The sequence below is a fragment of the Mustela erminea genome, chromosome 7, assembly GCF_009829155.1.
Source record: "Mustela erminea isolate mMusErm1 chromosome 7, mMusErm1.Pri, whole genome shotgun sequence".
NCBI classification, from domain to species: domain Eukaryota; kingdom Metazoa; phylum Chordata; class Mammalia; order Carnivora; family Mustelidae; genus Mustela; species Mustela erminea.
Genome location: NC_045620.1, coordinates 15,588,902 through 15,600,033, shown reverse-complemented (window position 1 = coordinate 15,600,033; position 11,132 = coordinate 15,588,902). Strand labels below are relative to the sequence as shown.

At 56.3% G+C, this 11,132-nt stretch overlaps 1 protein-coding gene across 5 annotated transcripts in view; it reads left to right on the top strand.

Moving 5' to 3' along the window:
• HNF4A (hepatocyte nuclear factor 4 alpha) overlaps positions 1 to 11,132 on the top strand; it is a 61,681-nt gene that overhangs the window by 34,298 nt on the left and 16,251 nt on the right. For 3 of the 5 annotated variants that reach the window (XM_032350586.1, XM_032350589.1, XM_032350588.1), the window contains exons 2-3: positions 6,446 to 6,620; positions 7,915 to 8,009. In XM_032350586.1, the coding sequence (XP_032206477.1) occupies positions 6,446 to 6,620; positions 7,915 to 8,009 (270 nt within the window). Of the gene's footprint in view, positions 1 to 2,290; positions 2,584 to 6,445; positions 6,621 to 7,914; positions 8,010 to 11,132 lie in introns of those variants that run through there. The other 2 variants (XM_032350585.1, XM_032350584.1) reach the window with 1 other exon arrangement.

The window sequence follows — 11,132 nt, the reverse complement described above, 5'->3', positions numbered from 1 at the left end:
TGGGTGTTGTGTGTTTGGTAAAGTGCATGTCACGCTCTGTGTCCTTGGTAGCTTGTCACAGTCACAGGCGGACTGTCCATCTGGTGGTTCTCCTGTGTAACGGGTCAGGGATGTGGCATGCCACAGCTCACCCCAGTGGACCATAGACCTTACTTCATTCAATCGAAGATGTCATCTGGAGGTTGAAAAATTGTTATTTTTGTTACCAGTGAACTCTGACATGCTAATAATCACATCCCACCATTGGTAACGGGGGAGTGTGCCGCTTAGAGCTGATGAGACGCCGTGCATGTAGGTCACAGACGGCTGGCTTGTGAAAGCAGTAGTGTGTGTGTGGCCTAACCCAGGTGCCAGACAGGTGGCAGGACCCAGGGTCAGCCCTCAGGGGCCCCTCCCAAGGCTGTCCCTCCTTCTCCTATGTGTTTATCCCTCAGTCAGCTCTCCTGCCCAGCTAGCTCTATCTGGGCTACTGGAGCTGGGGTCTGATGTCCCCGGTGGGGGGCGGGGCATGGGAGAAACATGCCAGTAGCTGAAGTCTCCTTCAGGCCTTTGTCACATTTCTAGGTGCAGACTGTGGGGTGGGGTTGGGGGAAGGTCTCTCTTCCTCCCTCCTTGGGGGTCTTGTACAACAGACAAATGGGCCAAAATCTCCCCACTTTACAGGTGGGGAAATCGAAGCCCCGAGAGAGACACGATTTGAACAAAGTCATACGTATAGTGATAGAACTAGCTGCTAAACCCGGGTCTCCTGACATCAAGGGCAGCCTCTCTTCTCCTCCAGAACAATCACTTCCCTTTCTCAGCTCCCGGGGGGCACGATGGAGAGGGGAAGAATGAGGCTGCACAGTCTGGCGATGGGGCTTCTAATAATCGGGAGAACGAGGAGGCGGCCGTTGCCCACCCTCACACACCACCCACACACCCCCGCACCCACTGATTTGCCTGCACAGACCCCCCCCCCACCTGTTTGCTCCTTCACTGGTTCACACACGCTTTCACTAATTCACGCACTCATCCCTTGATTCGCTCCATCACTAACTCACCCCCTTGCCGTGTGCCCATCAGCGGTCCCTCCTTCACCCACGCTTGCTCCAGCTGCCCGGGGAGGACAGGCTCCCAGGCTCCCAGGCTCCCAGGCTCCCAAGTCTAGGCCCTTCTGCCCTCCTCTGCGCTTTCTGCCTCCTGCATTGTGACCTCCCCTCCCAGGCTCTGCGGGAAGCTCTTGGTGTCGAGGGCCCCGTGCGGTAGGAAGGCGGCCCGCAGAAGGCAGGCAGGACCCGCCGCGGAATCTGCAGGGCACCTTGTTCAGAAATCATTAGGGATCTCAGCAACCGCAGAGCATTAAGCCAGACACAGGGACTGAAGTATGGGGCCCCCGCGACTGCTCAGGTGACAGGCCCACGAAGGCCCCTCTGAAGGAGGCTCTGGGTGGAGAGAAGAGGAAGATGACGGATATTGGGGGAGCAGGGATGGACGCTTGATAGGACCTGCCTGATACCGTCTTGTTTAACACTCAGGCCACCCTTCGAGCTCAGTTATGCCTTTTACAGAGGAGGAAACTGAGGCTCCAGGAGGAGAATCATTTACCCAAAGTCATGACTGGTAGGGGGTAGGCGCCTGAGTGTAATCCAGGCAGGCCTCGCCTCCCGCCCTTGAGGGGGGTGGGGACATAAGTAGGAGGAGGTGAGGACATTGGGGGGGGCGGTGCTGAGCTGCTGGCTGCTGCGGGGGCTGCTGTAGCCACAGGGGGGTCACGGGAATCAGGAAAGGAGAACCCCAGGTGAGTCCATGCTCCTTCGCAGGGAGATGGGCCATGGGCGGGGGGTTCCCAGGAGGAGGATCCAAAGATTGGTGTCTGAGGCCTGGGATTTGGGTCCTTATTTCTGTGCCATGAGGCGGCTTTATCTCCTCCAGAGCATTGAGGGTAGAAGTCAATGATTTGGGAAGTTACTGAATCAGGGCATCTTGGAGGGGGGAGCTGTCAGTGTCTCTGCCTATCATCTAGAATGCCTGACTGTGGGCAGTTATGGCTTGGGGGAGCGGGTGGCTGAGTCAGGGGTCCGATGAGCGTCGGCGAGGTAGTGTGTCCGTCCTACAGAAATCCGTAACTGAGTATGGGGTGGGGGGGGTTAGGGCCCCAACTGTGGTAATGGCACCTGGGTGTCCACCAGAAACCAATAAACAGCCAAATCCCTGCAGCCCCGCCCAGCCTATCCACCAGTGGGGGAGCTGATTAACCATTAACCCCCACCCCTCCCCGGCAGAGCCTCCACCCCTTCGCAGGGGCTAGGCCAAGACTCCGGGCAGATCCTCCCAGAGGAAGGTTTGAAACGCAGGAAGGCGGAGGGGGCCCCTGGGAGGAGGCGGTGGGAGGGCAGAGGGCCGGGGCCGGGGCTCTGCCCGGAGCCTTCGAGCCTTCGGGGTGGGCATCCTGGGCAGGGCGAGCGGCTGAGGGGTGGAAGGGGAGAATGCGCCTCTCCAAAACCCTCGTGGACATGGACATGGCTGACTACAGCGCCGCGCTGGATCCCGCCTACACCACCCTCGAGTTCGAGAATGTGCAAGTGTTGACCATGGGCAATGGTAGGTGGGAGCAGGTGTGCCCAGGTGTGCGGCTCGGGAGCAGGCCGGGGGTGCTCCGTGCTGCGCTGGGAGGAGAATGATAGAAGATGGCATGTCGGGCCTGGAGGTCCGGACAGGTGTCGCCAGGTGAAACAGGTGTGCCCAGGTACAGCGACCAGAGGCATTCTGGGTGAGGGGAGGCCCGCGTGGGCAGCTCTCCAGCAAAAGTAGATCCCAGGTATTCCTGTCTGGCCCGTCTGCTCCCTGTTACCTCAAGGCTGTCTCTGCTCAGTGCGTCACTGGGAGCGGCGACATGATGGTGACCTCCCCCTTGGCGCCCAGCTGCGATAGTTGGGCCTGACTAGGCCCCTTCCTGCACCCTCTGGGCTTAGGTCCAGAGAGAGAGAAAGGTATGCTCTGTCCCTGGAGATGCTGAATGGAGAGGCCCCACGGGGTGTCTTTGGGACTTTCCTGGGGTGAACGCCCCACTTAGAAAAAATTAGAGTTCTTAGGGAAGTTTTGTTCAATGAGATACTGGTCAGCAGTGTGAGCTGTGGTATGCCTGTGGCCTCGTCTGGGTGTGCATGCACGAGTTTCTGCACACCGTGTGTGGGGGGAGAACCATGTTGGCAAACGTGCGTGTGCCTCCGGGAACCCTTTTGCATATTTGCGTTAGTTTGTCTGTATGTGCCCGTTCTTTGGTTTCCATTTGTATTTGATCACTGCGTGTGTTCGCTGGTGTCTCGAGAGGTGTGTGTGCTTGTCTTGCTTCTTTCCGGAAGCAACAGTGAGTGTGTGTCCGTGTATCTGCGGAAGTTCGCACACAGGCTGTGCGCCCTGTGCTTTCTGGACGTATGTCCTCTGCGGGCATTCTGCCTTGTGCCCTGGTTTGTCCCTGCTCCTGTCCTAGTGCATGTTCCTGGACTGGGGGGTGATCCGTACTCTCTCGTAACCTCCATTATGGAGACATGGAGGATATGCAAGGGGTCGGTCCTGACATTTGCCAAAGGAGAGTCCCCTGAGCTGCACGTCCCTTTCTCTCTGAGCTGGTGTTGTGGCCTGCACTGTATCACTCCCCGGGTTTATAGATTTGCTTGCACATCACCAAGAGTACATCTGAAACTGGGTTGAGAGGTTCTCCTCCCCAAGGAGGTAGGGGGAGAGAGGAAGCCTGGAAGCCAGGAAGCTTCTAGAGGGGAAAGACCCTAAGCCAGCCTCAAATAAGGTGTGTGGCAGGGGACCAAAGCCAGCCTGCCCCCTGCCCTCCTTCCGTGGCTCTGTGGCTTCAGCCAGGGTCTGTAATGCTTGTGGTCAGTTTGGCTTAGTCAGAAAGATGTGACTGCATTGCCTGTGGTCGGCCTCACCAGCTGCTCACCTGTTCCTGCCATCCGCTCACTGTGCCACCTCGGGCATGTCATATCCCCTAGCTTGGCCTCTCTCTCTTCTGCAAAATGGGTTCAATCACCTCAGACCTGCTGGCCGGCCAGCTCTGCAGAGCATCCATGGAAGGGAGTTCAGGGAAAATCACAGCAAATGGTGAACAAGAAGCTTCTGCACCAGGCAGGGTGTCGTGTGACCCCGTGGGGACATTATGTGCTGTCATACTCCTGGCCACTGTCTAGCCCTAGACTACTTCCTAGGGCCAGCCCTGTCACCCCTTCAGAGCCTGCACCTCCCTAAGTCACGTGTGCCCTAGGTGGAAGCCACCCCTGAGTGTCCCTTCAGTAGCACAGCCTCGGGCTCAGGGGCCCGAAAGATCTGGGCTCAAAGTCTGGCATAGACCCTTCCTACCTATGAGAACTCTGCCAGCCAGCCTCCTCTCTGAGCTTCTGTTTCCTCATCTGTCAAACGGGGTACAGAATAGCACCTGCCTCCTGTGCTAACCAGAGGATTCGGTAAGATGAGGTGCCTGATGCCCGGCCTTGGTAGCTGGGCCTCACCCACCATGAGTCGTCTCAAGAGCACTGGGCATCCGTCAGGAGGTCTGTGTTCCCCACTGGCCTTGGAAAGGGTGTGAGTGTTGGCATCACATTTTACATTCCTCCTGAGCTGGGGGTTCCAGCGCTCCATGGAGATTTCCCCATCTGTCTCCCGCTCCTGATTTGGAAGCACCAGCAACAGCAGGGACTTTGCTTACCAGAGGCCCCTGCAGACATCCCAGCAAGGGCAGCCCAGGCCAGAGTCGTCCAACACACCTGGACTGTAAATCTGGCTCCTCCGCTTAGCAGGAGTGGGATGACCCTGGGCAGGTCACAGGTCCTCCCTGAGCCTCGGTGTTCTCACCCGGAGAATGGGGCCTGTCTGCCGAATGCAGCGGTAAGATGATAAACTCAATAGCACCCAGCCCCTTCTGCGCAGGGCGGAGGATCCCCCGCCCCGCCAGGCTCCCTGAACAGCCAGGAGTTGTGGGGTCATAACCTCTCCAGGGGTTGAGGCAAGTGAGGCTGAGGGAGAAAGGGCACCAACATAGCTTAACAATTATCCCCATCTCCGGGAATAATTCACCAAGTGGAGGGGGCTGAGCTCTGGGCACCTCAGGAACCTAGGAGATGTTAGCTGGATGATGGCAGAGTCGAGACATGGCGGGGTCCACTTACGCATGAAGGCTCCACGTCCTCTGCTCCGGGAATTTGATTCTGCAGGAAAGCTTTCCCTTCGCGAATCCTGATACAGTGCTTTTTATGTACCAAGCATGTCACCTACATCGACCCACTGAATCTCCCTACAGTCTTTGGGGATGATTATGCATCCTGTTTCCCATGCAAAGAAACAAAGACACGGAGGGGTGAGCTCATGCAGCCCACGTCACCCGGCTAAGAAGTAGGCCAGCTCAGACTGAAGCTTGGCAGAAGGGCTGTAGCATGGGTGCCCTTAACTGTAGCACAGTGCCCCCTCTGGTTCTCAGTGTGGTGTTCCCAGGAAGTCAAGGTCAGATTTGGGGTATCCACAAAAACCCATCTGCATATGACTGTGTGGTATGCATATGTGTGCATTTTTCTGGGGAGATGGTCCATGGCATCGATCATCTTCTCCAAGAGGTCTAGCCTTGATGGAAGGCCTGCTTACACAAAGAGGGTTCCGCTGCTGAAATTAAAAAAAAAAAAACTTGCAAATCAGAACAGTTGAACCCCTGCCTTTTACAGTTAGGGATACTGAGGCCCAAGGGGACTCGAAGAGAGATAAAGGGACTTGCCCAAGGTCACAGGTCTGTTAGTGGTGACATCAGCACTGGCACCCCAGGACCCCAAGCACTCTGTCCAAGATCTTTGCTGCCTGTTTCTTATCTCCCCTCTCAGACTTACATAGATGCATAGATGCTTTCGCCTCTGACACAGGTGGTATTTGAAAGATGCCCAGAAACTTGCCCTTACCTGCTCCCAGGAGGACAGATGGGCCGCTGTCCTTGGTGCATTTCTTCCTGTTCCCTGGGAGAGTCTGTGAAGCCTCTGGATACACTGAGAAATGAAGGACAGGACCTGAGCAAATGCCAGGGGCATACTGTCCCTTCCACAGCCCCCTCTGCCCAGTTATTCGGGTCTGTAAACGTCAGAGGCATTGTAGGGGGTGATCAGGTTTTCATTACTTCCCAGAGAAAACTGGGCTTAGCAGTCTGTACCATGGAGTAGCAGACGCTCACAGATGACTCTGTGAACTCATTGTCATAACCATCCCTAAGTAACGGATGTAAAACAGGAGTTCCAAAATGCCGAGGGACTTGCCCAAGGTCATTGCGGGAATGGGAACAGCACCCAGGTCCGGATGAGGCTGAAGGCCTGGGAGGGGGCGGTGGAGATCCCCATAATGCTCATACTGGTTTCTGTACCTAAGCCACCAGGGGAGCAGGGCCCCTCCTGAGTCCTCACTCTTGTCTCCTCTGGTGCAGACACATCCCCATCAGAAGGTGCCAACCTCAATGCACCCAACAGCCTGGGCGTCAGCGCCTTGTGTGCCATCTGTGGGGACCGGGCCACAGGGAAGCACTACGGTGCCTCAAGCTGTGACGGTTGCAAGGGCTTCTTCCGGAGGAGCGTGAGAAAGAACCACATGTACTCCTGCAGGTGAGGAGCCCCTGCTTGGAGCCTTGATTTCTCTAGCTAGGAAGTGGGTACACTTGGGCTGCTGATGTTCCCCAGAGTCTGTCTGCCCCCTCACTAGGTCCCAGAAACGTCTGCCTTCTGAGGCCTTAAAACTTCCTCTGGTTTCTTAGGCCTCAGGGATCTAGATGGGAACATGCATCTAGGAACCTCATTCACTGATCATAAAGCTACCAGCTGCCCTTTACTGAGCACTTACTATATGCCAGGCATACCGAGTCTTTGTATGTACTTAACTGGCCCTACAAGCCCATCGCTATTTTCCTGTTTAGCAAATGAGGATCCATAAGGCTTGGGACCAAGCTGCTTCTGAAGCCTCAGAGGGTGGGGCCCATCCCACAACCTGGTGCTTTTCCTGTGACAAATAGGGGATTGGCCCCAGGCCTTTCTACCTACCCCACACCTCCCATTCGGAGAAACAACAATAATAAAATAATAGCATTCAGAGGCGCCTGGGTCGCTCAGTCGCTCAGTCGGTTAAGCGGCTGCCTTCCACTCAGGTCATGATCCCAGGGTCCTGGGATAGAGCCCTGCATCGGACTCCCTCCTCAGCGGAAAGTCTGCTTCTCTCTCTCCCACTGCCCTGCTTGCATTCTCTAGAGAGAGAATTATTATTAAATAAATAAAATATAAATGAATAAATAGGATTTGGTTACGAGGAGTTGCCGTTTGCAGACGCACTGCGGGTGTCATCCACATATCTTCTCATTTCCATCTGTCAACACGCCTCTGACATGGTTGCTATGATTCTTCCCATTTTATAGATGAGGAAGCTGTGGCTTGGGGAGGGCCAGGAATCTGTCCAAAGTCATCCAGCTTGAATCAGCGGCAGAGCCCCTGTTGACACTCAGGTCTCCACCCTTTGTCACCGTGGGGCACTGCCTCTGTTTACAGCCCCCTCCAGAGAGTCACTTGGCCAACCAGGTACTGACTCTGAGCCATAAGCAGGAGGCTGCTGTAGCTCTGGACTTTCCTAGAACATGGTAGAGAGTGCAGTGCCCTGGTCCTTGAAGGACTAGAGTTTCCAACTCAGTTCTACCATCAGGCTGAGTGATCCCGGGCTACGTGTCACCTCTCTGAGCCTCAGCAGGAAAGGGCGGGCTTCTTCGAGAGTCCCAGGGCCTGACTCATGGTTAGCATGACTCCCATGATGAAGGCAGGGAGGCTGGGAGTCAAGGCCAGGTTGGCCAACGCTCTAGCTCGGCCGGGGACCGGAGGGCTGTCCCTGCCGCATCCAACCCTCCAAGCTTCTCCCCAGGTTCAGTCGGCAGTGTGTGGTGGACAAAGACAAGAGGAACCAGTGCCGTTACTGCAGGCTTAAGAAGTGCTTCCGGGCTGGCATGAAGAAGGAAGGTGAGCCTCGGCCCTCCCCCTCCCCCCACCTCCACCCTCATCCCCACCCCCCACAGCCCCACCTGCACCCACTCCGGCCGGGATAGGCGGGTACAAGTATGGCCACCCTTTATGACTGGGTGACAGGCCCCTGGGGTAAGTGGCGAATGGCTGAGAGGAGGGAGGGCCTGGCAATCTGGCCACAGGGTGGGACTGGGCTTGGTCTTGAGAAAGAGATAAGCGCTCACTCCTGGCTACTCTGGTTCCCAGCCCTCACCACCCCTATCTGCCCCACAGCCACGGGCATGGGCAGCCCAGTCGGGTGTTTTCTCTTCATACACTATTGCAAACAGGAAGAGAGCAGAGAATGTCTGTGTGCCCGCCACCTAGGCTCAGCAAATGTGGACAGTAGTGGGGGAGGGGGTCTTTCTTCCTGAGCTTCCTGCCCCAGGGGCGGTGCCCCTGTTCCTTTGTCTTCACTCTCAAGTATCCGGTGACCCCAGGTTTTCACATTCTGCAGAGCAGGAACGAGGTGTCAGGCTTGCCCTGGGTGGAGGCAGGGAGCACGTTTATAAGTTTATAAAAAGTTCAGGGCTCCTGGGTGGCTCCGTGGGTTAAGCCTCTACCTTCGGCTGGGGTCATGGTCTTAGGGTCCTGGGATTTAGGCCCCACATCAGGCTCTCTGCTCAGTGGGGAGCCTGCTTCCTCCTCTCTCTATGCCTGCCTCTCTGCCTATTTGTGATCTCTTTCTGTCAAAATAAAAAAAAAATAAAAAAATAAAAAGTTCTCAACCAGCAGATGCCAGGCACCAGGCTGGGCTTTTTTTCTACAAGTGACACGGCACCCTATGTGGCTGGCACCATTGTCACTCCCTATTTTCCTGGCTGTGGGGACTGAGGCCCAGAACAGGTCCAAAACTTGCCTGAGGCCCCACAGCTTTGCACCCAGTGCTTCAGACTAGAGTTGGGTTCTGCCCGGCGATACCTGATGCCGCCTCCTTTATGACCTCCAGATCTCAGGGACAGCCTGAGCTCAGGAAACAGAAATCCTTTAACTACTTCATTTCCTGCTCCCTTCTGCTCACCTTCCCCAGCTCGGGCACCAGGCCCTCACTCCTCACCCGCAGCTGTGGCACACCAGCCGGGCCCGTGGCCCAGCCCCGTACACACACCCAGCCCAGGGCAGGAACCTGGGACCAGCCTGCCCGAGCTGCCCGTGAGGGAGGGTCTCTGGTCTCTCTGGTCTTGCTTTGAGCTCCTGAGTCCTATTGGGAACTTGGACCTGCTGATCCCTGTGAGGCACTGGGTGGGCTCCAAGGCCCCTTCCTGCTGCGTCTCCACAATGGTAGCACCCAGCTCTTGGGGGGAGGGGGGTCCCAGTGGGGAAGGGGCCTTTTCAAAGGGCAACCTTCTCCACCCTCCTACTTCCCAGTCTTCAGTGGGGTTGAGTCCCTCTCCTCCAAGTCGGGTGCCACTTTGTGGAATGAGGAATGTGAGAAACTGGACTAGAACCTGCGCACGGGCAGCAGGAGGCAAGGAAAAAAACGAGCGTACGGTCTAGGGGCCTCACGCTCTGTGGTTCTCACGGCTGGGGGCTTTGTTCCCCCCACAGCCTAAGGTGTCAGGTTCGAGAGCATGAAGCTCTCATGGTAAAATTTCAGGCCTTGTGACAGGCAGGCAGGAAAAGGATTGGTAGCCTTCCTAGGCTGGACAGGGCCTGGCGCCTGCCTGTGGTCTCTTATTTCTCTTGCTAAACATCCAGAATCACTAATGTGTCACTTGAGAAATATTTCTTCTGACTCTGGTTTTCCCATCTGTAAAATTAGGTGGCTATAATGAAGCCTTCCAGCTCTGGGAGTCCAGCCACCCACTCACTGATCTACCTGTCCCCCTGGGGGCGTGTGTGTTTGTTCCCTGGTCCCTTGCCTGAGCTGCCAAGGAGGGAGCAGTCCCGTGTCCTGGCTCCTGGAGGGAAAGGGAGAGCCCCAGGCCGTTCTGCCTTAGCTAGCCTTGAAAATAGCCCCGGCTTCTCAGCGCAGGGAAGGAGGCTTTCGGCCAGGAGGATGGGAGCCTTGGCTGATGGCAAGTGAGCGAGCTAGTCAGTGTTGATGCTCTTTGTGTGTCTCGGTTAACTGGAAGAAGGTGATACTGACAGTCGTGTGGTTGCTTCAAGAATAGGCCTGGGGGCCATGGTGTTTGGTCCTCATGGCGGTCAAGCTCCAGGAGGAAAAAGTATTACCCATTCTACCGAAGTCTTGTCATCTCAACACCCCTCATCCAGCTGGTGGGAAGTCCCCAAAGCCCAGAGAGATTCTTGGCCAAAGCCTCCGTGATCAGGAAGGTTGGGACAAGTTTTCATTTCTCTTCTCTGATAGCTTTAAGATTCAGGAATTGAAACCCAGGAGTGGTCCCTGACCACGGGAAGGCCTGCACTGCCAACAGAATTGATGGACTGGCTGGGTGGAGGCGCGGTCACCAAACCGACCCCCTCCCTGCTTTACAGATGGGGACATTCAAGTCAGGCAGGTGATGTGATCGGGTGGAGGCAGGCTCCCCTGAGCTGGGCATGCACCAAGCTCCCTGAACTGAAACTGGGAGAGCTTGGCCTGGGGGCATCATCTCTGATCTGGAAACTCCTTTAGACCACAGGCAAGGGCTCCTAATCCCACAGGCCTGTGAGCCTTGGCCAGAGCGTGTTCCATGGTGGCTAGAAGTGGGTTCCCTGAAGGGGCAAAGACTCTGGGGGAGAAAACTGGGGGTCAGTGGGCCCAACAGCAGGTCTTGAATTCTGTCGTATAACCTGAGACAATGGCTACTGGGACTCAGCTGGCAGACCCAGAACAAGTGCCCAGCCCCTAGACAGAAGCCCACCCAGGAAGCCAGGCCGGGGGTGCAGGAGGTACAGGCTGGTGGTGGGCCATGGGGCATTCTGATGGGCCCTTCCTCAGAACCCCGGCCCAGCACCCCCCGGGCCCCATCCAGGGGTTCTCTGGGAAGACAGGCTCATCCTCCTCTCTTCCTCTGGCCAGGTCGGTTAATATTCAATAGGAGTTACATTAGGTCCCCGACCCTGCTAATACTGAGCAAACATTTGGAGAACATCATTCCGTGACTGCGCTGGTGCTGGGTACTGATAACACGGGCT